This window comes from Salmo salar, chromosome ssa11, assembly GCF_905237065.1.
Source record: "Salmo salar chromosome ssa11, Ssal_v3.1, whole genome shotgun sequence".
In the NCBI taxonomy this organism is placed as follows: Eukaryota; Metazoa; Chordata; class Actinopteri; order Salmoniformes; family Salmonidae; genus Salmo; species Salmo salar.
Genome location: NC_059452.1, coordinates 24,133,694 through 24,161,175, shown reverse-complemented (window position 1 = coordinate 24,161,175; position 27,482 = coordinate 24,133,694). Strand labels below are relative to the sequence as shown.

The window sequence follows — 27,482 nt, the reverse complement described above, 5'->3', positions numbered from 1 at the left end:
TATGTTTCACCATTATATTTCACATGGGATCTATAGTACTGGTTATACTGTAGCAAATGCAATGTAATATTGAAGGATATTTTTTTTTTTAAGATTAAGGAATTTTCTAGAATCACCAACACATCTGAGAGTTATTCAACAAAGCAGGCTCAATGAGTTGGCCAGCTAACTTTGATAAAACAACTTAAATTACTATTAAATAACTATTGAAAGCTAAGCTTAAATATGTGTTTTTGGTTTTTGAATCAAATAGACCATGCCCATGTCAAGCTTATCTTTCCAAAAAATAAGTAGGTAGTTCAGAATATTTCGGCAAGTTAGCTGGCTAACTCATTGATCCTGCTTTGTAGTATACCCCTCAGGATATCTTGTCAAGAGTCCATTAAGCCCCAGCCGGACCTAGGCTTAAAGCCACACCCATCTGTGGCTTGTGGTTCTCCCTGGTCCCCATTTACTCAATAGCACCACTCCTGTTTGTTAAACAGTGCTCACCCAATAGCACAATGCCAAAAGTTGGATAGCAATCAGCTACCTCTGATAAACTTTGATAAAAACTGATATACTTTATTAATCTGTCTGTTCTATCACAGCTGTAGAATCAAATAGTAGGGGAAGCCCACATGAACATGCACAATTTCAGACACATCCACTACACGTGTTTCTCATTAGCACATGATACGATCCCCAAGCACATGTGTGGAAATTCAGTATAGGCTTACTTGCACATAAAATACTTGGCCACAATTTTATATTTGCTTCCATAAAAACATACATTAAAGGCCCAGTGCAGTCAAAAACGTGATTTCCTGTGTTTTAAATACACTAAGTTTACAAAACATTGCACCCCCTTTTTGCCCTCAGAACAGTCTCAATTTGTCAGGGCATGGACTCTACAAGGTGTCGAAGGCGGTCCACATGGATGCTGGCCCATGTTGACTCAAATACTTCCCACAGGTGTCAATATGCCTGTGAAAAACCCAGCAGCGTTGCAGTTCTTAACACAAACCGGTGTGTTTGGCACCTATAACCATACCCTGTTTAAAAGGACTTACATCTTTTGTCTTGCCAATTCACTCACTGAATGGCACACATTCACAATCCATGTCTCAATTGTCTCAAGGTGTAAAAATCCTTCTACATTGATTTAAAGAGGATTTTAACAAGTGACTCCAATAAGGGATCAAAGTTTTCTCCTGGATTCACTTGGTCAGTCTGTCATGGAAAGAACAGGTGTCTTTAATATATTTCCACACTATGAGGTTGGAATAACACTGAAATTGTAAAAAATTATAATGCCCTTTAGGTTTAAGAGCGGTTTGAAAAGACAACCTGAAATTTCAGCCTGTTTTGGTGGGATGGAGTTTTGGCCTTCGATGGTGACATCATCATGCGGTAAATTACACTGAACAAAAATATAAATGCAGCATGCAACAATTTCAAAGATTTTACTGAGATACAGTTCATATAAAGAAATCAGGCAATTGAAGTAAATTCATTAGACCCTAATCTATGGATTTCACATGACTGGGAATAGAGATATGCATCTGTTTTTGGTCACTGATCAGAAAACCAGTCAGTATCTGGAGTGAACATCATTTGCCTCTTGCAGCGTGACACATCTCTTTCGCATAGAGATGATCAGGCTGTTGGTTGTGGCCTGTGGAATGTTGTCCCACTCCTCTTCAATGGCTGCGGGATATTGGCGGGAACTGGAACACGCTGTCGTACACGTCGATCCAGAGCCTCCCAAACGTGTTCAATGGGCCGTGCATTATCATGCTGCAACATGAGCTGATGGCGGCGGATGAATGGCAGGACAATGGGCCTCAGGATCTATGCATTCAAATTGCCATTGATAACATGCAATTGTGTTTATTTTCTGTACCTTATGTCTGCCCATACCATAACCCCAACGCCACCATGGGGCACTCTGTTCACAACGTTGACATCAACAAACCACTCCCCCACACAATGTCTGCTATCTGCCCGGTACAGTTGAAACTGGGATTCATCTGTGAAGAGCACACTTCTTCAGTGTACCAGTGGCCATCGAAGGTGAGCATTTGCCCACTGACATCGGTTACGACGCTGAACTGCAGTCAGGTCAAGACCCTGGTGAGGATGACGAGCACGCAGATGAGCTTACCTGAGACGGTTTCTGACAGTTTGTGCAGAACTTCTTTGGTTGTGCAAAACCACAGTTTCATCAGCTGTCCGGGTGGCTGGTCTCAGACGATCCCGCAGGTGAAGGTCCTAGGCTTGCGTGGTTACACAGGGTTTGCGGGTGTGAGGCCGGTTGGACGCATTGCCAAATTCTCTAAAACGATGTTGGATGTGGCTTATTGTAGAGAAATTAACATTTAATTCTCTGGCAACAGCTCTGGTGGACATCCCTGCAGTCAGCATGCCAAATGCACACTCCCTCAACTTGAGACAACAGTGGTGTTGTGTGACAAAACTGCACATTTCCATGTGACTTTTTATTGTCCCCAGCACAAGGTATACTTCTTGATATGCCACACCTGTAAGGTGGATGAATTATCTTGGCAAAGGATAAATGCTCACTAATGGATGTAAACAAATGTGTGCCTACATTTTGAGAGAAGTAAGCTTTTTTTGCCTATGGAAAATTTCTGGAATATTTTATTTCAGCTGATGAAACATGGGACCAAGACTTGTTCCGTTTATGTGTTGCGTTTATATTTTTGTTCAGTATAGGTAATCCACCAAAGTTTAGAACGCTTTTAGAACATGGAAGCCAAATGCTGAAACTATGGATACAACTTTTTTTTGCCAGTGGGGGAGGCTGCCATGCAGATTATATTTGTTTTGCCCACCTACAGGCGTCTATATTGGTCTGCTAATACAGGACTAGTAAAGGCCCAGTGCACTACTTTGTGAAAAAATGTAAACTAAATGTATTTGTTTATGAGTGGTTACCAGCATTTGGAGGCATGCAGAGGTCATATTGAGCTTACTGCATTGCTGTGGCAACCCAAATGTTGTTACAATGCGGAGGGCTCCGTATAGACATGATTGGTTGATGGTAGGTGGAGGCGGGAGGTCCAGTATAAATACAAACTCACTTCCTTGACAACAGCTCTGACTTCTGTAGAGGCCGTATCCCAGTAAATGCTGTACGGCCACTGCAGATATCGGATTGACCACCTTTTATTCAGAGAAACTTACATATCCGACTATTGAATCCTGCAATCTACTGTTCTTAATTGTACAAATGCCTTTTTACCAAAGCGGAGATGCTGATTTTTAAAATGTTTTTCTATGCTACAGACGTGTATATCACTCAGCTAATACAGGACTAGTATGCTAATATTAGTGTGAGAGATTGAAAGTTTTTTTTGGCTCACCAAGTGTAATTCATGTGTAACTTGGAGGGCACCAATGAGCTACAAATATTTGCAGAAGAAAAGGGCTGACAAAAAATTGAAGTATGGACACCCAGCAGAGACTGTAATTTCATTCGCAAACAGACGTATATGTTAAGTGTTACACCACATAAGGTCTAATGTCCAGAACTGTTGCAACAAATCTGAGTCACTGCTTCCTGACGCTACCTGCGGGCAGCCGCCCCACCTGTGTATCTAGAGGTGGGTAAGGCTTTTGAACCAGTACCTTGTCATTGGTATAGAACCCAAAGTACGAACTTATGCTCGAACATTCCACAATTCATAGAACAATTTGAGGTTTCTAAATTCTTTATAGCTACAAGTACGTACAGGAAAAACTCTAAAAAAAAATACATTTGAAGAATATTGTTACTTCTTGGGAGATTAACAAAGCCTTGCATAGTATTACAAATTAATTTTCTACATACTAATTTAGGTAACAGCATTAACATCTAAAGTGGGAATGAAAAGCTCTCACTTGTAAAGTTAAGATATGCAATAAAAAAAATGTTGTGCTTTTTTCAGTTGTCAACATCATAACATCACACCAAATGTAGCATATGTAGCTACCACATTTTGTTTAGTTATGGCAACATATTGTTTTTTCTGCTTGGTTACAATAAAGACATAGACTAACACCCAGGTTTGTCTGGCTCTCAGTGACACGCAATGTACTCTGACAATCTCCTCCCAGAAAGAAATCCCCACTCCACCCATAGAGTTCTAACCACAGACCTTTGGGTTCTAACTGTAAAATGAAAAGCCCTGCGTGCAAAATATCGGAGAGAGGGACACATTGCTGATCATTTCTAAACTGTAAAACAAATATGTATGAAAAATATATGTACCCTCAAATAAAAGGTGACATTCTGTACTATTGCCTCATGTAAAACATTTGATCTCAAATCCAGAATGCTGGAGTATAGAGCCAAATTAAACATTTTAGTTTCACTGTACAAATAAATACGAAGGGGAGTGTATATACACTACCAGTCAAAAGTTTTAGAACACCTACTCATTCAAGGGATTATCTTTTTTGGTTACTAAATGATTCCATATGTGTTATTTCATAGTTTTGATGTCTTCACTATTATTCTACAATGTAGAAAATAATAAAAAGAAAAAACGTTAAATGAGTAGGTGTTCTTAAACATTTGACTGGTAGTGTATATATTTTTCGTTTTACAGCAGGATTGATGAAATAATTCTCCTTTGCACTGCCCTTGAGAAATTGTTGTTCTGATAACTCATGGCTAAAAATAAGGCCTACTGACCTACATATCAGGGAGGTCTCCCATCAAATGGTTAGTTTCAAATTATAATTATATCACATAAATGACATTAACTACAGCTTTATTACTTATTAAATGGACATGTATTCATGAGGGCCAGGATCCAGATTCTGTTCTTGGAAACGTAATGCTTACAAATTTTGGCACCGCAACCATTGCTATGACCAGCGTAAATATTTACCCTGGTGATTCTAAGGAGTGTCAGTGAATGAAGTGGAAATGACCATTTAATGGCCATGTTTTCAAGTGATTAATGAACTATGGTATGATTAGATTGCTACATCATTCAATTAAGAGGTTAGGGCGTCAGTGCAGAGTCCAATTTTTCTGGTTAGATGGGCTGACATGTCTTCCTGTTGATGAAATTAAAATGTTGATATAATTTCAAGATGAATTGAAAGCTGCAGTACAGTACATACAGCAAGACATAAAGCAAGAAAGGCTTTATTAAAGGGGAAGTTCAGGATATTACAACATGTTGTTAGATGGTTCCTCATCCTAATAGTAGTCTGTGGGCCAGGAGAAACTGTAATCCATTCTCTAAACAGCCACTGTAAATGTCAGTTAACTTTAGCCATCGCTTGCAAAAAATTGATGGAACTGATGGGGGCATGTGTGCAATTGTCAACATGTCTCAGTCAAATAAACGTCATATTTGGTTTGATGTTACCAAAAGGGGATTTGACTCACATCGAGGTTCAAACCCAGGACCTCTGCCCTGCCGGCCCTCCTGAAGTGCATTTCCGGTCGGTACCATGCGAAAAGCTGTCTATTTGCTAGTGCAAGTGTGGACACTTCTAGCTGAGGAGTAAGTTTCACACAACCCCATGTGCCTTACACATATCCTTCCATTAATTGTTAGCTAGTAGTGGCTGAAGTTAGCTGAAGTTTGTAGTGGCTGTTTAAAGAAAACTGAAGTATGAATTACATTTTCTCCTGGCCCACTGACTACTTTCAGGGTGAGGAACCATCTAACATCAAGTTGTAAAATACCGAATATCCAATGTGAGGTTTAGCCAAGCCATTATAACAGGCACGTTAATCTAGTGCATCTCAAATATTTGACAAATGTATTTGACCCAGGTCTGATATTTTTCTTGCTTCAACTTTGACCCAACTAACTTTGATCTATGGTACACCACTGTTCAAAAGTTTGGGGTCACTTAGAAATGTCCTTGTTTTCCATGAAAACATACATGAAATGAGTTGCAAAATGAATAAGAAATATAGTCAAGATGTTGACAAGGTTATAAATAATTATTTTAATTTAAATAATAATTGTGTTCTTCAAACTTTGCTTTTGTCAAAGAATCCTCAATTGCAGCAATTACAGCCTTACAGACCTTTGGCATTCTAGTTGTCAATTTGTTGAGGTAATCTGAAGAGATTTCACCCCATGCTTCCTGAAGCACCTCCCACAAGTTGGATTGGCTTGATGGGCACTTCTTACGTACCATACGGTCAAGCTGCTCCCACAACAGCTCAATAGGGTTGAGATCCAGTGACTGTGCTGACCACTTCATTATAGACAGAATACCAGCTGACTGCTTCTTCCCTAAGTAGTTCTTGCATAGTTTGGAGCTGTCCTTTGGGTCAATGTCCTGTTGTAGAAGGAAATTGGCTCAAATTAAGCGCCGTCCATAAGGTATGGCATGGCGTTGCAAAATGGTGAATTTCCTTCCTTCTTCAAGATCCCTTTTACCCTGTACTAATCTCCCACTTTACCACCACCAAAGCACCCCCAGACCCTCACATTGCCTCCACCATGCTTGACAGATGGCGTCAAGCACTCATCCAGCATCTTTTCATTTTTTCTGCATCGCACGAATGTTCTTCTTGTGATTCGAACACCTAAAACTTAGATTTGTCTGTTCATAACACTTTTTTTCCCAATTTTCCTCTGTCCAGTGTTCTTTTTAATGAAGCTGCCAGTTGAGGAGTTGTGAGCCGTCTGTTTTTCAAACTAGACACTGTAATGTACTTGTGCTCTTGCTCAGTTGTGCACCGGGGCCTCCCACTACTTTTTCTATTCTGGTTAGAGCCAGTTTGCGCTGTTCTGTGAAGGGAGTAGTACACAGCGTTGTACGAGATCTTCAGATTCTTGGCAATTTCTCGCATGGAATAGCCTTCATTTCTCAGAACAAGAATAGACTGATGAGTTTCAGAAGAAAGGTCTTTGTTTCTGGCCGTTTTGAGCCTGTAATCAAACCCACAACTGCTGGTGCACCAGATACTCAACTAGTCTAAAGAAGGCCAGTTTTATTGCTTCTTTAATCAGAACAACAGTTTTCAGCTGTGCTAACGTAATTGAAAAAGCGTTTTCTAATGGTTGCTGATAATGGGCCTCTGTACGCCTATGTAGATATTCCATTAAAAAATCTGCCGTTTCCAGCTACAATAGTCATTTACAACATTAACAATGTCTACACTGTATTTCTGATCAATTTGATGTTATTTTAATGGACAAACAAACAAGAACATTTCTAAGTGACCCCAAACTTTTGAAAGGTAGTGTATATGTTAGGGATGCAATGGTACAGTGGGCCCACGGTTCGGTATGTATCATGGTTTGTGGGCCACGTTATGGTTTTGGTGTCTTTATATTTAAGAAAAGTGTGCACTTGTATGAATCTCATACAGGGGACGAGTTTGCAACACGTAGCTCTTCATCTCCCAATCCAGTACATGGTGAACCGTCACAGTGAGGTAGCTTCCAGTACATATTGAACCATCATAGTGAGGTAGCTTCCAGTACATGGTGAACCGTCACAGTGAGGTAGCTTTGAGTTGCTCTGGAGGTCCAACTATCAATGCTGAGAGCTAGATAGGGTGTCTGTGTCAATTCGTTTTCAATTTCTCTTCGTGATGTTTCATAGAGTTTGGGAATTACTTTGCTGCTGAAATGTGTACGGGAGGGGACATTGTAACACGGTTAATTTTTTTTGATCCGTTGACGAAATCCCGAGTCAGTAACCCACGAATAGGGTTGCAAATCTTTGGCTATGAATACTCCCACTGCTTTTGTTATTTCTTTATGTTTTTCTGAATTTGTCGCAAATTGTTGTTGGAAGGCAGCAGCGAGAAATTGTTGTGTTTTCACTAATGAGTGGACTCTCCTTGCTCCAGCTCCACCCGCAAGGGATATGGCCGGGTTATGGTGACGTAAATGACACATTATGTTAGAAGTGTTTCCACTTGAGTAGAGGACAGTGGCAAAGCAATGCTTGCAGACTGTACTTTGTTTGTTTACGGTCTTCTTACCCTCGTCATCGTATTGAACGCTGAATCCAAAATGTTCACACACAGCGGATTTGAAAGACGGCGGTGCATCTTCAAATGTGCTTCTCTCTGTCTCGCTAGAACTCGCCATTGTCACGTTGGAGCTGAGAGAATATTTGGTTTTAGTTTCCCATATCTTCATGGGGCCCCTTTAGGGAGGTTTCCTACTGAGATGTCATTGCAAATTGCCCATTGGTTGTTTAATGGGGAAGGGGTTGCGGTCACTGCGGTTGCCACATTTTGAGACATTGCTGTGGAGTAAAGTTTGTCAGCCCTCAGGAGACCCCTAACGGCCTGTGGCCCCACGCAGTTGCCTGCCAAGCCTGTTCACAAACTGCGCGTCTGGTTCTGTGGATCTGAATGAACAACGTGTGTGTAGTCTGCAACGCAATAAGCAAGTTTTGGAAATTATAGGAAAATGACAGGCATATCGTAATTCCGTAGTTCACGTGTGCGTATTGAACCGTAGGGGGCGTACCGAACGGTCCGACAACATACTGTGTACCGTTGCATCCATAGTATAAGTACAGTCCTGGATATCTGTACCGATGACCCAAAATAATTATTAAGTTCATTATTGGCCATAGGGATATACAGCACAGCTCTCTGGCTGTTGTGTCCAGGTGTGTATAGCCCTTGCACGGTGCGCTAATGACTAAAACCAATTATTTTGCAACATGTTATGGGGTAATTACGCATTATTCTTCTTGTGGCGTTAAACATGAATACTAGTATAATATACAAACTGATTATTTGGTAACACTTTACTTTAAAGTAGGCCACACATACAGTGTAAACCACTTATTTGCAGTTTATAAGTGTGTATATAAGTAGCTAAAATGCCTTCATTGTGTCTTATTAGTGATATATTAGGCTTTGGTTAAGTGTTTTCTAATTCAAGTATTATAAGTCATGTGTTAGCCATAATAAAGGCAATATTATTTAATAAAGAGAATGTTACACAATAAACATACTTTTTGTAGACCTTCTCCCATTCCTCTCTTCCCTCATCAATTCATCCCACCCCTCTAACTTCAAAATGGCCCGAGTTGCTTTCCTCCTCAAGAAACCAACACTCATCTTACGTCAAAAACTATAGACGTGTATCCCTACTTTCTTTTCTTTCCAAAACACATGAGTGTGCTGTCTTTGATCAACTTTCTCGTTATTTCTCTCTGAACGACCTTCTTGACCCTAACCAGTAAGGCGTCAAGACGGGTCACTCAACCGAGACTGCTCTTCTCTGTTTCACGGAGGCTCTCCGCACTTCCAAAGCTGACTCTCTCTCCTCTGTTCTCATCCTCCTAGATCTATCTGCTGCCTTCGACACCGTGAACCATCAAATCCTTCTCTCCACCCTCTCAGGGCTGTGGGTGTCAGGATCTGCACACTCTTGGATTGCATCCTACCTGGCAGGCCGCTTCTACCAGGTGACATTGAGAGGATCTGTGTCTGCACCACGTACTCTCACTACTGGTGTCCCCCAGGGCTTGGTTCTAGGCCCTCTCCTCTTCTCTCTATACGCCAAGTCACTCGGCTCCGTAATATCCTCACATGGTCTGGTCTCTCCTATCATTGCTATGCTATGACACTCAACTACTTTTCTCCTTCCCCCTTCTGACACCCAGGTGGGGGCACGGATCTCTGCATGCCTGGCAGATATCTCAACGTGGATATCAGCCCACCACCTCAAGCTCAACTCAATAAGACGGAACTGCTCCTTCTCCAGGGGAAGGCCTGCCCGCTCAAACCCCTCTCCATTACGGTTGACAACTCCGAAGTGTCACCCTCTCAGAGTGAAAAGAACCTTGGCATGACCCTGGACAACACCCTGTCATTCTCTGCAAACATTTTACATTTACATTTAAGTCATTTAGCAGACGCTCTTATCCAGAGCGACTTACAAAATGGTGCATTCACCTTATGATATCCAGTGGAACAACCACTTTACAATAGTGCATCTAAATATTTTAAGGGGGGGGTTAGAAGGATTACTTTATCCTATCCTAGGTATTCCTTAAAGAGGTGGGGTTTCAGGTGTCTCCGGAAGGTGGTGATTGACTCCGCTGTCCTGGCGTCGTGAGGGTGCTTGTTCCACCATTGGGGTGCCAGAGCAGCGAACAGTTTTGACTGGGCTGAGCGGGAACTGTGCTTCCTCAGAGGTAGGGGGGCCAGCAGGCCAGTGGTGGATGAACGCAGTGCCCTTGTTTGGGTGTAGGGCCTGATCAGAGCCTGAAGGTATGGAGGTGCCGTTCCCTTCACAGCTCCGTAGGCAATCACCATGGTCTTGTAGCGGATGCGAGCTTCAACTGGAAGCCAGTGGAGAGAGCGGAGGAGCGGGGTGACGTGAGAGAACTTGGGAAGGTTGAAGTTTGAAACATCAAAGCAGTGACCCACTCCTGCATGCTCTACAACATCTGTAGAGTATGACCCTACTTCACAAAGGAAGCGGCGCAGGTCCTAATCCAGGCACTTGTCCTCGCCCATCTGGACTACTGCAACTCGCTCCTGGCTGGGCTCCCCGCTTGTGCCATCAAACCCCTGCAACTTACCCAGAACACTGCAGCACGCCTGGTTTTCAACCTTCCCAAGTTCTCTCATGTCACCCCGCTCCTCCGCACACTCCACTGGCTTCCAGTCAAAGCTTGCATCCACTACAAAACCATGGTGCTTACCTACGGAACAGCAATAGGAACTGCCCCTCCCTAACTTCTGGCTATGTTCAAACCCTACACTCCAACCCAAGCACTCCGTTCCGCCACATCAGGTCTCTTGGCCCTCCCACCCCTACGGGAGGGCAGCTCCTGCTCAGCCCAGTCCAAGCTCTTCTCCCCACTGATAGCTACGTTATTGAGGAACATTTTACTTTCTATGCCTGGGATTTGTGGTTGTCCCACTGAGCTATCTTAAGATGAATGCAGTAACTGTAAGTTGATCTGGATAAGAGCGTCTGCTAAATGACAAAAATGTAAACAATATGCAAATGTAGAAACTGTCTCAATGTGGAAATAATAATGACATAGTGTGCTTCTTGCAAGAATTATTGTCCAGAAATGACCTCATTGGGCAGATCAAATACATATGGAGAGCATCACTATCCAAATTCACATGGAGATCACTGTACACTAGCAGCAAATGCTAATACATAGAGGTCATTTTAATTTAAAGATACTATCAAATTTGTTTGCTAATTGTTATTAGATTCTTATGTACATGCTTATGAGTACCTAAAAATAAGTTGTTACCATTTACTTTCAAGGATATGTGTCACGCCCTGACCTGAGAGAGCCTTTTTATGTCTCTATTTAGGTTTGGTCAGGGTGTGATTTGGGTGGGCATTCTATGTTCTATTTTCTATGATTTGTATTTCTTTGTTTTGGCCTGGTAATGGCTCTCAATCAGGGACAGCTGTACTTCGTTGTCGCTGATTGGGAGCCATACTTAGGTAGCCCTTTTTCCCACCTGTCCATGTGGGTAGTTAACTTTGTTTGTGGCACTTTGCCCTGTAAAGCTTCACGGTCGTTTTGTATTGTTTATTGGTTTTGCTGGCGACATTCAATAAAAAGGAAAATGTACGCTCACCACGCTGCACCTTGGTCTACTTCATCCGACGGTCGTGACAATATGACTGTATGTTTAAATTACAAGATGGTATCAATATCCTTAATAATCTTGTCAAAGGTCTAGTTGGGGATACAGTTTATGTAGAATCTATCTAACCCTTGTGTGAATAGCTCAGTGACAATTTAATTTTCAAATCATGAATCACGTGATGCTTTGCAACAAGAACACAGCTTTCAACAATACATTCCATTCATTCACAGTTTTAATGGCCGTATTTTTAATCCTAAAGGGGGTTTTCATGCCAAAACATTCTCATTTTGAACCTCAGTTCTGGGTCGTTACATTTGATTTCATTCACTTTTTGTCCGCACCCCTTTTGATTTGAACAAAACTTTCCATAAATATTTGCCCATGGTAGAAGTGGTCAGAAAGTGGAGCTAGAATTGCTCAAAGTTGACCCATTTTGCATACCCCATCTTACCATGAGACATGCATGTCTTCAGCACTGTAAAAGGTAAATGGTTGAGTATGTCATCATTTAAAACCTTGCAAACAGTGTTGTAAAACTATTTCAACTTAAATAGGAATGGCTGTTCTATTATCTATATTTCTATGATTTCAATAGGTTTGTATGGAAGATTGACAAAACAATTTAAAACAACTGATGTTCCCATTCAAGTCAACATTCTCTGATGTGTGGACCTCCAACCATCTTTGTGCTACCATTTGAAAGTAGAAATTTCGATTTTTATCTGTCAAAACATGACACACACCCTGTATTCAAGAGCATGCTGTGTCTAAACCAATGTCAGTCACAACACAAACACCTCAGATGTTCTAAAATTGTGTCTAAGCTACAACAGATGCGAAGATTGGAGTACATGCATTTTTAGATAATTGATGTTAGAGGTAAAAAATGTATTAAAATATTTGTTTTAATTATTATTATAAAATAGTTTGACTACCCTCTTTGCAAGCTTTTATGGATGTCTTAGGGTAGGCTGGGGTATGAAAAATGGGTAAACTTTGAGCACCTCTATCTCCTAAATGTTTTGGCATTCAGGTCCAAAAAGTTATTTTCTGACTACTTCTACGATGGGCAAATATGTATAGAAAGTTTGGTTCAAATTTAAAGGGGTGCAGTCAAAAAGTGATTGAAATCAAATGGAATGGCGCTTCTACAAGAATATTGATATAAGGACATGAGATGGTGGAGCTACTTTCCACAGCACCACATAATCACATTGTGCATTACAACAATACTAATGGCATTTTGAAAACTTTTCGTGTTTATAAAACAATTAATTAGTAATGTAACCAAGGGTTTTCCTTCATATTAAGTCATGAGCAATATTGCCATTGTGTGTAAAAACTGTTTGTGATAAGAGAAACAATAAGAAATTGCAGCCTCAGTGTAAGGACATTTGAGCGAATCAGTAATCTATCTTGTGATAGGAACACACCTGCAGCGTGTTATATTGGTCTGTTGAATGAGTCATCAAAAGATAAACAAAACATATTAACACAAAGACTTTATGACGTGTTTTGGTGTTTATTCAGTCCACTATATATATATATATATATATATATATATATATATATATATACAATCAATCTAATGGATAACTAATGCAATAATAATGGTTATGGACATTGTCTATGACAGTGTCTCCTGAATGATGGGTCAGGGATATATCCTCCTGGCTTGTGGCTCAACTCAAGACTAGGTTGACACATGTGTTTGGTTTATTTGGTTGGTCACGATAAATATTGGAACTTGGTCACAAGGTAAACAAATCTAGGAACCACTTGTTGATGACAGCTTTTTCTGTGCAATGATAAAATGGGGTTTAAACCTCTTATACTGAATTGAGAGGGCCATGAAATCCTTTGGATGGAGCCAACCCTTCTGCCACACCTTCACGTCTATTAGAACTTAAGACCTTCCTTTCACTCAGGTGGTATAAAACCAAGCTAAGTACCTTTCTCATACCACCTGTTTTCCCTACCCAGAGGATGATCATGGGGACAACACAGACACCCACATGGGTGTTAATATGGATGGCACTGGTGATTGGTTTAACTGCCTCTCAAAGTGGTGGGTAGAATCCATGATTTTGATTTACATGAAACCTTGTACTTTAGTGTTGACAGGGCTAAACTGTATGTTACTGTATGTCATAGCGCTCTCACAATAGCTCCAATGTTTATCTCATTGGACAGCCTAACAATGAGTGAATATGCTCAGTCTTGCCTTTGTGTGCCTTTTAAGCATGGGTTATGATTGATGAATAGGTAAATGTAGGATTGGCAAGAGAACTACATAACAGAACCTGAAATATACAGGATTCCACAATGATTTACAGTAAAAATTCCTGTAACTTATTAACATACACTTTGATTTCAGAGGATACACCAAAGACCACAGTTAACATCATCCCCTCAATGTCAAGGATACCTGAGATTGCAGGTAAGCTTCATAATACCTGTGCTATACAGATGCATGAGCCCTGAGGATGATGACAATGATTAACACTGCAGCCTTACATATCCACAGACAGTGGTGATAGGACAATAACCATGATGGAGACAGTCATAACACTGCAGCCTTACATATCCACAACATATCCACATGTGCAACAGGTTTTGTGTATTAGCTGCGGTTTAAAAGCAAAAAGTAGGCTTACTTATTAATTTATGTTTCAAGTTCATAAACATAATAGACATTGGATGTACTTTGAAAAGTCTTGGTATTTTAGTTGATTAAATATTGAATTTGGCGTTTACTACTATAGCCCATAGAAACGCATTGAATAACACATTCATAAATGCCAAAAAACTGTCTGGAGATATAAGAAAGCTCAGGAAATATTTGTGTTTTTTTTGTCACATATTTAACCCCTTTTATTTTCTTGGCACAAAACTACCTCCATACTTCCATTAATTTGTATGGGTTAACTTCAGACGAGTCCCATGACACTTGTGGGGGTTGTAGACCAAATGGACGCAAAAGACAGAAGTTGGCACATCGGCGGTACCGACATCAGATGAGTTATGTGACACCTCAGTGGTCATATTAGCTAGTAGGCCAAATCGTTTGGACGCTAAAGACGTTTTCGTCAGAATACCGATTTTCAGGATGTCCCCTGGTGTGACAAACAGCTCCGTAGCTCTGCCACTTTCAACCTCAGATGCGGAAGGTCGACATAGGTGGATGCGGTGGATTGAGATGCAGCCCATGCAAAAAAACAGATATCCTTAGCTTAAAGTGACAGATTTTGGTGGGGATTTATTTATTATGTTAATTAGATTGACACACGGGTGTGTCAGTAGACTCTTATGATGAGTGAGTAAAGCCAATCTAGCAGTCAACCATTGGACTCCTAGTTAAATGCAAGGTTTTACGAGGGGCAAAAATGGGAAATAATATCTGCTCCCCGTTATCTATTCATTTCTTTCTAAATATCTGAAGATAAAAGCTGCTGAGTTGTATGCTATCATAGCTGAATTGGTTGTCCTTTCCTCCAGGAGTGAGTCCTATACATAATGGCCAAGTCTGCAGTACGTGGGGTAACTACCACTTCAAGACCTTTGACGGAGACATCTTTCAGCTCCCCTCCACCTGCAACTATGTTGTGACCTCACTGTGCCATAGCAGTTATGAGGATTTCAACATCCAGATGAGGCGGCAGGTGGTGGACAACCAGCCCACCATTAGCAAGATAACCATGAAGCTGGATGGCACAGTGGTGGAGCTATCCAAGGGTTCCGTTGTTGTTAATGGGAATAAGTAAGTTCCTCAAGAATTTCTCATGTAGCTGTATTTTTTAATCAGTGCTCAAGTAGTTGGATGTCATATTGTTGTCCCAGTCGCTTTGATTTAACAGATTAGACTCAACCTTATACTTGGTAATTATGCTCAAGCACATATTTACAGTGACAGAGATGAGAATGTTGTTTTTAAAGTACAAATGAAAATGTCATAAAATGAAGTCAATTGAGCTAATGTAAAATTGGTTGGTCTGACTAAGTTCTAGTTGAATCTAGTGCTTTGTCTTCCTCTTCCTCCAGTGCCACCTTACCATTCAGCCAGTCTGGTATTCTCATTGAAGAGACTCCCTCCTACATCAAGATCAAAGCAAAACTGGGATTGGTAGCCATATGGAACCAGGACGATTCCTTCTTGGTAGTACAACAATTATGCATTTATGAATATTTCTAGGTGGAGTTAGATTTTTGCGGTGTGGTCAATGTCTACATTTGAAGGCCTGTGCTGTGGTGGGCACTGTGTTAACAACAGTTAATTAAGGTAGTCCTAATCTATAGTTATTAAGGAATAGGTTGTCACTCCTGTTAAATCTTTGTTTTGTTACAGTTATTTCCCGTTTTTGTCGAGTGTTATGCGGTTATGGAGGTAAAATGTCACCCTAAAATGTCTATTTCAGGTGGAGATGGACATCAAATTCAGAAATAAGACCTGTGGTCTATGTGGAGATTTTAATGGAATTCAGCAATTTGATGAGTTCTATAGCCATGGTACATTTTCATTGACACTATCAAAACATCAACCATTGCCTATTATTTGGAATACAGTTGACATTTAACAATAATTTGATTTATTTTTATGCCAAAGGTATGAAATTGTCCCCTGTCGACTTCGGAAACTTCTGGAAATTGGATGGACCCACTGAAAGCTGTACTGAAAACACACTGCCTTCAAATCAGAAATGCCCCAATCTGGTAGGTTACACTTCATCGCTTATGATAAGAATAGGGATATTGGCTAGGCTGCTGTGTACTTAACAACTTGTGGGGTCCGAAATGACTTACTCCCTTGATAAAGATTTGCAAAAATGACTGTAGTGCTACAGTATATTGTGTGCTCCATTTCTTTGAAAATTATATTATTTTATACTAATACAATTGCTCTGAGAAAGACATTTTGTTAAAAAGTCATATTTTCTTTCTCTCCAGTCTGGGGTCAAAATTATTGACACCCCTGTGTTCAATACCTTTCAATACCACACCTTGCAAATAATGGCACTGAGCCTTTTTCTAGAATGTTTTATGAGTTGGAGAACAAATTCTGAGGGATTTTAGACCATTCCTCCATACAGAATCCTTCAAAATCCTTGATATCCTTTGTCTGTGCTTATGGACTGCCCTCTTCAATTCAAACCACAGATTTTCAATGGGTGTAAAGTTCGGAGACTGAGTTGATTTTGAAGACAAATATATATTTATTGGGGGATTTTGATGTGTGCATGGGGTTATTGTATTGCTGGAAGATCCACTGAAGACCAAGTCTCAGCAATCTGGCAGTGGCAACAAGGTTTTGGCAAAAATGTCCAGGTACTGGGTAAAGTTCATGATTGATCTTTACAAGAGCCCCAGGACCAGTGGAAGCAAAATAGCCCCTTTTTGCAATGGCCATCTCAGTCTCTCTTTGAAACCCATTGAAAATCTGTGGTTTGAATTAAAGAGGGCAGTCCATAACAACAGACAAAGGACATCAAAGATCCTAAACAGTGAAGGCTGCTGAGGGAAAGACGGCTCGTAAAAATGGCTGGAACGGAGTAAATGGAATACCGTTCCACGAATTCCGATCCAGCCATTACCACGAGCCCGTCCTCCCCAATTAAGTTGCCACCAATCTCCTGTGGTCCTAATTTGTTCTCCAAATCATAAAACATTTTAGAAAAAGGCTTATTGCAGTTAGCCTCACAAGGTGAAGTACTGAAAGATAGTGAAAACAGGGATGTCAATAATTTTCACCTCTACCTTTCTGAGATGTTTTTTGTATTACTTTTTAAACAAAATCTATTTCTAGAAGCAATCGTATTAATATAAAATAATATATTTTACCAAATTTGTTTTGCATTTATTTTATACAGTAATTTCTGCTCGTCTTTATCAAGGGTGTCAATTATTTCAGACTCCACTGTATATGTCCTAATTATAACATCTGTCTGTTTTTGTTTGATAGAAACCAGTTTGTGAGCAGTTGCTCTCCGGTCCTGCCTTCAGCAGCTGTAAGGACTTATTGGCCATTGACTCATTTGTTGAGGCCTGTGTATCTGACCTGTGCCACTGTGATAACAGCACCAAGTCCTTCTGCCTGTGCAACACTATCTCAGAGTACTCCCGCCAGTGTGTTCATGCAGGGGGGAAGCCCAAGCAATGGAGGAGTGAACAGTTCTGCTGTAAGCATGCCCTTACTCCCCGTATCAACATTCAAATCGCACATTGGTTAGTTGCAACAGTGTACTCATATTTTGACATAACCTTATCTTTGCAGATAAGACATGCCCCTTCAACATGGAGTACAAGGAGTGTGGAAACCCCTGTGTTGACACCTGCTCCAACCCTGAGAGAGGCCAGCTGTGTGAGGAACACTGCTCAGATGGCTGCTTTTGTCCTCCAGGTAGGCAGACATATTTAAACATTCTCTGAACATCCTCTTCTTCAAAGAGATGTAATAAAAATCCATTGGAATGGAGCAGACTGTATACTGATAGAATGCAAAGTAATTGATTCCATATTGTGGACTGGACTATGTTGCGTTACAAAGGCAATTACAAGTTTGGTGTTTTGTAATGGCCAGGTATATTATCTGATTCATGTGGTATTTAGTTCCTGACACAAGAATAAGCCAGTTGAGTTTCAGAAATTGTCTGTCGAGACAGAAAAATACTTTGAATTCAGATTTTGGAGTAAAACAAAAGACATAGTGTTGCCTTTGTAGGGCAGTATGTTGGGATGGAGACATAATAACCACATGTATGCGCTCACCCAAAGGAACCGTTTTTGATGACATCAACAAGAATGGTTGTATCGCCTTGAGTCAATGCTCCTGCCGCCACAATGGAAAAACCTACGCACCCGGAGAGTCTTATTCAAGCACTTGTAAAGATTGGTAAGAAAACCAGGCTAAGAATTCTGACTTGAGACAAAAAGTTATTCCAGGGGTGACAATTTGTAAGTTCCATTGAATAATTTATATTTTGCCCTTAAGCTCCTGTGCTGGTGGTCAGTGGAAGTGTGTGGACAAGGACTGTCCTGGCACCTGTGCTGTGGAGGGTGGATCCCACATCAACACCTATGATGGAAAAACCTACACCTTCCATGGGGACTGCTCTTATGTTCTGACTAAGGTGATTATACAGTTTCCTCATCAAAGCTCTGTGTGCATGAATCTCATTCACATAAAATACATTTTGAAACGTGCAACCTTCTTTGTAGTTATTATGTCTGTATTACAGCTCATCTTCTTTACTTTTCTTCTGATATATCCAGTTTTTATGATGAAAATTGTAATATAGAAAAGGGCTCTCCAACCATGTTCCCGGAGTGCTACCGCCCTGTATGTTTTGACTTAATTATGTTTTTTTCAGGACTGTGATGGGATGCAATTCACTGTACTGGGGGATCTGGTGCAGTGTGGGCTTTCTGACAGTGAGACTTGTCTAAAGGCTGTTACCCTGTCCCTCTCAGAAGGAGCCACTGTAAGTATTCTTTGACTGACATGCTATCAGCCTTTGACTGCAGTAAATGTTTTTTCCCTAGTGTTGTTAGGTTTTAGACTTGAATGTATTATTTGAATAACATGAATAAGCATATGGTCAAACAATGCCCCTCTACGCAGGTGATCAACATACAACCCAATGGAAAAGCCTTTGTAAATGGAATCTATTCTCAGCTGCCCTTTTCTGCTGGTAAGTTACAGTTGTACAATAAACATACAGTACAATCAATGTAGTCATGACTAGGCATACATGAAACGTGTGTCCTACAGTTAAAGCACATCATGGTATGGGGAATACATCATGATAAAGGGGAATGTTGTGATGGTGATGCAGCTTTATCATTCAACACTGACACATATTTTACTTAATAACATCATAATGCTGAATCTTACTCCTTCCTCTTCCCACTTTGTTCCTTATAGCTGGAGTAACTATTTTCAGAGCCTCCTCATTTTTCATCATCATCCAGACCACCTTTGGCCTCCAGTTGGAAATCCAACTCTCACCAATAATGCAGGTCTATATTGCTGCAAGCACCGTTTGGCAGCAGAGAACTTGCGGTATGTCTCATCATCCGTTGACCAACCACCACAGTCCACTGAGGTGTTCATGTTCTGGGAATTATTTATTTTCCCTGTATATAAATACATGTTCACCCTACAGGTCTTTGTGGAAACTTCAACAACAACCAAGGAGATGATTTCAAGGTCCTGAGTGGAGTGACTGAGGGCACAGCCATTGGTTTTGCAAACACCTGGAAAACACGAGCCAGCTGCCCAGACATCAAGAGTAGCTTTGAAAGCCCCTGCAGTTTAAGTCTTGACAATGGTATCTGCATGGTTTATCACCTTTCCATGTCTGTTTTAATTGTTATGGAGAATGGTGCAAGTGTTTCTTAAAGTTGGCCTAACTAATTCCTGTGGTTTATTTTTTCACTATTTCAGAGAAGTATGCCCAGCACTGGTGCTCTCAGCTGGCTGATCCTAAAGGGTTGTTTGCTCCATGCCACACAGCAATAAGCCCAGACATGTACAAAGAAGTGAGACCATTTCACCATACTATTCATTTCAGACAGTTTCCTGAGCATAACTAATATACAAATGTATGTAACGTGATGCCAGCTGTTATGGGGAAATTGAGAATTACGTTGCTTGCTGTTAGGTATTGTTTATCTGCACAGAATTTGTGCATATTATGCACACACAATTAATTAAAACTATTGTACAGTATAATATGGATGCTGTTGTGACTGTGGTTTTCTATTCAGAACTGCATGTATGACAGCTGTAACTGTGAGAAGAGTGAGGACTGCATGTGTGCTGCCGTCTCCTCTTATGTCCACGCTTGTGCTGCCGAGGGTATCCAGCTCAGCGGCTGGAGAGACACTATCTGCAGTGAGTGACAATCACACCATAATACCTAAGAAGATGTGTCAATTGTGGGAGAATAAGATACAAATATTGAAAATATTTACATCAAACACTAATTGTTGCCATCCCCAGACAAATACTCCACCTCGTGCCCTAGCACCATGGTCTACAGCTACAGCATAAAAAGCAGTGATCGCTCCTGCCGCTGCTACAGCGACTCTGACTTTACCTGTTCAATCACCTTCGAGTCTGTGGATGGGTGTGTCTGTTCTGAGGGAACCTACCTGGATGATGAGGGAAAGTGTGTTCCACCAGCCAGCTGCCCTTGTTATTACAAGGGCTCAGTGGTGTCCCCTGGAGAGGTCATGAGCAAGGATGGAACCATGTGGTATGGACCGAGTTATTTACTTACCTATACTCAAGCTGTATGTCAATGTAATTCACTACACATTTTATTTCAAAGGCATATTTTTGGGACTTTATGAACCAAGAGCCTTGGGCCTTGCTTTCCTGTAGTGAGCATAGGGACATTCAAGTACCATTAACACCATTTTATTTCAGCACCTGCAAGGAGGGAAAACTCCGTTGCATTGGAGATTCACCCGATCAGCCAAGTAAGTTTATGTATATAAATTGTCAAAACAACTCACAATTTTGAGCTATTGTACTGTGCCAGACAACACTGAATTTGAAATAAGTACAAAAATTTAATGGCACTCTTCCAAATCCTATATACAGATATAGTGTGTGGTAATAGTATGCTATTGGCAACAGAACCAGGCTATGTGCATGTTGAAATATTATCTCTCCATCCTAGTACACACTTTACAGAGCATTTTGATTTTGTGAAAGACACAACAGTCATGATACATGAATTCCCTTTATTTTCACAGCATGTGTTGCACCAATGGTTTTCTTCAACTGCTCCAATGCAAGCCCAGGAGTGAGAGGGTTAGAGTGTCAGAAGAGCTGCAACATTCTGGATATGGCCTGTGTAAGTCCCCTATTCACCTCGCCTCCAGTCCATTCCGCACAGCGGATATACGCCTGCGTACAAAACATTAAGAACACCTTCCTAATATTGATATTAATACACAATCCGTCTCAATTGTCTCAAGGCTTGAAAATCCTTCTTTAACCTGTCTCCCCCTCTTCATCTAAACTGATTGAAGTGGATTTAACAAGTGACATCAATAAGGGATCAATGCTTTCACCTGGATTCCCCTGGTCAGTCTATGTCATGGAGAGAGCAGGTGTTCTTAATGTTTTCTACACTCAGTGTATAGTCATATAATGCCCATAGGATAATGAATTAAAATCGAGAGTAAAATATAAACTTTCATTTTTTTTGATATTGGTATAGTTAACCTCATCTCTAAGCTATTGCGCACAGCGCATTTAAGCCTCATGCATCAAAGATTAAATGTTGTCCTTAGTGGGAGTGACCATATAATTCTATGGGAGTTTCCTTATTGAGTAAAGTATTGGTCGTAATTTAATTTGAGCGAATCACACGACTGCGAGGCGTGGCTCCGTGCTTGTGGTGCGCTAGTGTATGGGGTGAGCTAGGGGGAAGGTGTTGTGGGAGATGACTGGTTGGTAGATTAAGCTGAATAAGCCAATGCCTATGCCCTGGGAGTTTCTCCTAGTCTTTCTGTATTGGCTAATGGCTAATGAAGGCCAAGTTTGACCTTTTGGTCCACCAGACTTCACGCATTTGTGCGGAACTTTCCGTGAACCAGATTAACGTTTAGTAAACACAATTTTTACACAGTATATTTTCAAATCAATCATTTTCAATTTACAGATCAGCACAGAATGCATATCAGGCTGTATGTGTCCCTCTGGACTGGTATCCGATGGAAAAGGAGGCTGCATCAAGCCAGACCTTTGTCCTTGTTCTCACAATGGAGCTACTTACCAACCAGGAGACAGCATCAAGGTCGACTGCAATACCTGGTAAGGTTATCTTGCCTCAATTGGGGTTTTAAACCAATTAAGACTTCAGTCTGATATATCTGTTTTTGCCACTTTCAGCACTTGTAAAGACAGAAAATGGCAGTGCACAACTAACCTGTGCCATGGAACCTGTGCCATTTATGGAGATGGACACTACATTACTTTTGATGGGAAACGATTCACTTTTGATGGAGACTGTGAATACACACTTACAAAGGTATGCTTGCAGGGTTTCTTGATAGTCTAAGTGATCAACACCAGTATTATTTGATTTATTGGTCAAGTATTAATACATGCTGAACAATAAGGGTTTGTGTTAATTGTTTTAAGGTATATACTGTAGGTGTTTCTGGGGAGTCTGAAAAGCAAATTTGAAACTGTTTGGACATGATCTGCTGTTGCTTTGTGGATGCTGCTGTAGCATTCCCAACAAGCTGTACCTTTTCACTATTTCAATGATTGACTTACATGTTTGGTTGGAGATAATGTGCCAACCACCAAAATACTATGTTCGCTGTTGTTAAATTTATGACTGAAACCTTAAACAGGACTACTGTGGTAGCAACAATGCCAATGGCAGCTTCAGAGTCATCACTGAGAACATCCCTTGTGGAACAACAGGCACCACCTGCTCCAAGGCCATTAAGCTCTTCCTGGGGGTAACTAGATTCCTGCTTTCTGCCTGGCACATACCATTACTGAAGCCAAGACTACTAATATAACATGCATACATACATACATACATACATACATACATACATACATACATACATACATACATACATACATACATACATACATACATACATACATACATACACACACACACACACACACACACACACACACACACACACACACACACACACACACACACACACACACACACACACATACATACATACATGCATACTATAAAGCACACTATATACACATAAATCAAAGCTTCATGAGGCTTGGCAAAAAAATGAACATTATGGCATACATTATAACATAATGAGTAATTAGATACATTAATACCTTAACTGTATACTCAAACTATATAAAAAAAAAAAATCTCTTTCAGAACAGTGAATTAATTCTGACAGAAGGGAACTACCAAGTCATTGAGAGAAATACAGGGGAGGCGGTTCCTTACCAGATTCGCACAATGGGCATCTACCTTGTGATTGAAGCCAATAATGGTTTGATTCTCATGTGGGACAGGAAAACAAGCATGTTCATCAAACTGAACCCACAGTTCAAGGTACATTTCAACTTTGATTGGATGACAAATTAGATATTAAAATATTGTTATAGTATTCCATCAACTGATAAGTTGATGGAAGTCTGTTATGACTCCTTTTTATCATTCAACTGAATCTTTTGCTATGTCCTCTTCAGGGACATGTCTGTGGTCTGTGTGGAAACTATGATGGCAATGCAAACAATGACTTCACTACCAGGAGCCAGGCAGTTGTTGTCAATTCTCTAGACTTTGGAAACAGCTGGAAAGTCTCTGCAAGCTGCCCCGATGCAAAGAGCAAAAGGAGCCCCTGTACTGCCAACCCTTACAGGCAGTCTTGGTCACAGAAGCAGTGCAGCATCATACAGAGCAAAGTTTTCACAGACTGCCATTCTAAAGTAGGTTTAGACTTTAGTCGTTCACTGAATGTTTTGGAATTTGATATGATCATGTTGACCTAATCATGTTCTCCAATTAGGTGGACCCCTCTCCTTTCTACGATGCTTGTGTGACAGACTCATGTGCTTGTGACAGTGGTGGAGACTGTGAGTGTTTCTGTACTGCTGTGGCAGCTTATGCAGAGGCCTGTAATGAGGCTGGAGCCTGCATAGCCTGGAGAAGCCCACAAATCTGCCGTGAGTTTCTAAATGTTCAATTCATTTAAGTGCTGACAGTTTAAACCGAATTGAAGATAATACTTACAGAGAGCTTTTGTCCACCACATACAGCACTGTTCTGTGATTACTATAACCCCACTGGAGAATGTGAGTGGCACTACAAGGCATGTGGAGCTCAGTGTATGAAGACCTGCAGGAATCCCTCTGGGAGCTGCTCAACTCAGATACCACCCCTTGAAGGTACAGTAAACATTCATTTAGGATATATTTTGGGTAACAGCAATTTTCTATAACAGATACTTAGTATTTCTTTAATGTTAAAGCTAGAGTCCTTAATTGAAACAATAACAAAGTGGCCACCCCGGAAAATTGTAACCACTCTCAAATCCATAGACAGAGCTATGGATGCAAGGGCTGACCATTCATGATATACAAATGATTGGTTTAACCATGTTTTGCAGCTATACAGTGCTGGATTTCATTTTTTTTGTTTACAAACATTGGGGTAAAACAAGTGTATATTTTAGGTTCTTATGGGGTACGACAGTTGAACAATGCTCAGGAGGCATTTATAAATTATATTCTTCAATAAGTAATGGAAATATATTATTCATTTATATGTCAGAAAATTGCTATAGCTACAAAATATTCTAGCTTTAAATTACCTCAATCAATCAATTGCTTTTTGATCATTAATATTTGAATATTCTTCTTCTTTAGGTTGCTATCCAAAATGTCCTCCTGCTCAACCCTTCTTTGATGAAGATATAATGAAGTGTGTGGAGAAGGAGCAGTGTGGCTGCTATGGCAGAGATGGAAAACACTACAATAATGGAGAAAAAGTACCAACCACAGAAAACTGCCAGACATGGTATGCCTTTAGTAATACAGAGAATCTTGGTCTTGGCCAGAATTGTGAACACCGTAACTATGTTTGGATGTCATAAATGAAACTAAGTAGAATTGTAAATGTTTATTTTTCCAAAGCTATTGTAATTCCGTGACAGTGGACTGCAAATACGATGAACAAGGTATGAATGCATCCCTCAACAAAAACAAAAACAGATTAATAATGTTTTCAACATTCCAGTACGCTAAAATATATCTTATCCTTTCAGCTTGCACTTGCACCTACAATGGGAACAAATACCCCTATGGGCATATCATATATGATACAACAGATGGACATAGGAGCTGTATAACAGCAGTTTGTGGGAAGAATGGAACCATTCACAGGGACATGTACCTATGTTCAACTACAACTCCAATTCCTTCTACTCTATCTTCGATTGTCCCTACCTCTACATCATCCTCTACAGTGACAACAAATGTTTTCACTTTCTCAACACCAACACCAACTGGTGGGTACCTGAGACTAAGTCTTGAGTGACTAGTGACTAGTATGACTTGGTTAAATATCAGAGTAGGCTGAGGATGGGAGGATGGCTCATAATAATGAGTCAGAAAGAGTAAATGGAATGGTCTCAAACACAAATCAGTTGTTTGTGTTTGAGACCATTCCATTGATTCCGTTCCAGTTATTACTATGAGCCCATTCACTCTGTTTAAAGTTCCACCAGCCACCATTGTTGCATATGAAGTGTAAAAACTACAGCAAGTATCTCTTGCAATCAAAATGGCTGAAGACATTGCTAATTCGGCACCTTCATTAGATTGTGTTACATTATCACCACTTTAAAATAAGAAAAGGTATTTTTATTTTTGTATTTAACTGACTAACTGTAATGTAATCCATGATTCTATAGCGCCAACCACAACTTCAACAGAGACAACAGTGTCTCCAACAACCTTTACTACTACATGTGGATATCCATGTGTGTGGTCACAATGGTTTGATACCACATTCCCTACACTTGGAACTCCAGGAGGAGACTCTGAAACCTACAACAACATAAGAGCAGAGGGACACGATATATGTGAGAAGCCAAGCAAGATTCAATGCAGAGCCGAGAAGTACCCAAATGTTAGCATAAGCCAAGTGGGCCAAGTGGTGCAGTGTGATGTAGCAGAAGGGTTGACTTGCAGAAATGAAGACCAGTCAGGCAAATTCCCACTGTGCTTTAACTACCAAGTTCGAGTCCTCTGCTGTGATGAAAATCTTTGCACATCTAAGTCTACAACCATTGCACCAACAACTACAATGCCACCTGTTACAACAACAAACAAAAACGCAACCACCTCCACTATATCAACAACCACGTTGAATACAAATCCCCCAAACTGCACAGTTTGTGAGTGGTCACCTTGGTATAATGTGGACTATCCTCAATTTGGTCCTGGGGGTGGCGACAATGAATCAATTAAAAAGATTCTAGAATCTGGAAAACATATTTGTGAAAAACCAGTGGATGTCATGTGCCAAGCAGTGCGATATCCAGGGGTCCCATTGTCTGAATTAGGACAAGATTGTAGAATGTAATACGAAGGTTGGACTAATATGCCAGAACAAAGATCAAGGCATTCCTCCAATATGCCTTGACTATGAAATTAAGGTGAAGTGTTGTAAGACTGTGAAATGTCAAACTACAACACCAGAAACTACAACAAGATCTACTGTCACAGCTGCAACATTGTCAACATCCACATTAACTACATTAACAAGTAAACCAACGACAATCACTACTCCTCCAACCTCAACTCAAACTCTAACCACAACTACAACTCCTACCACTACTCCAACACCCAATACCACAATCTTAACATCGACTGCTCCACCTATCACATCAACAACAGCTCCTCCCACCACTACTCCAACACCGACTACAAAGACCTCAACATCGACAGCTCCACCTACAACAAGTACAACTCCAACCACTACTCCTGCATCAACCTCAAAAGGAGAATCAACTGCCCAGTGCAGTGGTGAAGAAAGTTGTGTGTGGTCAGACTGGATCAACCTTGGTCAGCCAACGTCTGGCTCTGAAGGTGGAGATAATGAATCCATTAAGAACATCATTGCTGCTGGTTATCACATTTGCTCAGCTCCAGAGGCAGTTGAATGTAGAGCAAATCAATACCCTGGACTTCAGATCTCTCAGCTTGGCCAAGACGTGACTTGCAATCCATCCGTTGGACTGATTTGTGACAACAATAAGCAAGGTCTTCAGCAAAAGTGCTTTGATTACGAGATCCGAGTGAAATGTTGTCAATGTGGACCCACAACACCCATCCCAACCACAACTACAACAACAACAACAGTTCCTCCCACCACTACTCCTACAC

At 40.6% G+C, this 27,482-nt stretch overlaps 1 protein-coding gene across 1 annotated transcript; it reads left to right on the top strand.

Annotated features, from left to right (window-relative positions):
* The first annotated feature begins 13,530 nt into the window (after positions 1-13,530).
* LOC106562312 (mucin-5AC) lies at positions 13,531-26,961 on the top strand. Its single transcript, XM_045689219.1, has 30 exons — positions 13,531-13,640; positions 13,950-14,012; positions 15,071-15,332; positions 15,614-15,728; positions 15,988-16,078; positions 16,176-16,282; positions 17,529-17,745; positions 17,841-17,966; positions 18,341-18,458; positions 18,558-18,696; positions 18,937-19,047; positions 19,188-19,257; positions 19,491-19,628; positions 19,732-19,896; positions 20,013-20,107; positions 20,336-20,462; positions 20,571-20,826; positions 21,000-21,052; positions 21,332-21,432; positions 22,246-22,397; positions 22,476-22,614; positions 22,946-23,056; positions 23,464-23,643; positions 23,781-24,020; positions 24,101-24,257; positions 24,351-24,479; positions 24,960-25,110; positions 25,227-25,270; positions 25,358-25,600; positions 26,006-26,961. The coding sequence occupies exons 1-30, from the start codon at positions 13,559-13,561 to the stop codon at positions 26,677-26,679; spliced, it is 4,656 nt and encodes a 1,551-aa protein (XP_045545175.1). The 5' UTR covers positions 13,531-13,558; the 3' UTR covers positions 26,680-26,961.
* Positions 26,962-27,482: the final 521 nt, after the last annotated feature.

What these genes read in the sequence shown, in the direction of transcription:
- LOC106562312 (XM_045689219.1), top strand. Translation starts at nt 13,559, where the DNA reads ATGATCATGGGGACAACACAGACACCCACATGGGTGTTAATATGGATG. An exon ending in AGATTCACCCGATCAGCCAA is followed by an intron (nt 21,053 to 21,331) that starts GTAAGTTTATGT and finishes TTATTTTCACAG; the next exon opens with CATGTGTTGCACCAATGGTT. An exon ending in CTCAACACCAACACCAACTG is followed by an intron (nt 25,601 to 26,005) that starts GTGGGTACCTGA and finishes ATGATTCTATAG; the next exon opens with CGCCAACCACAACTTCAACA.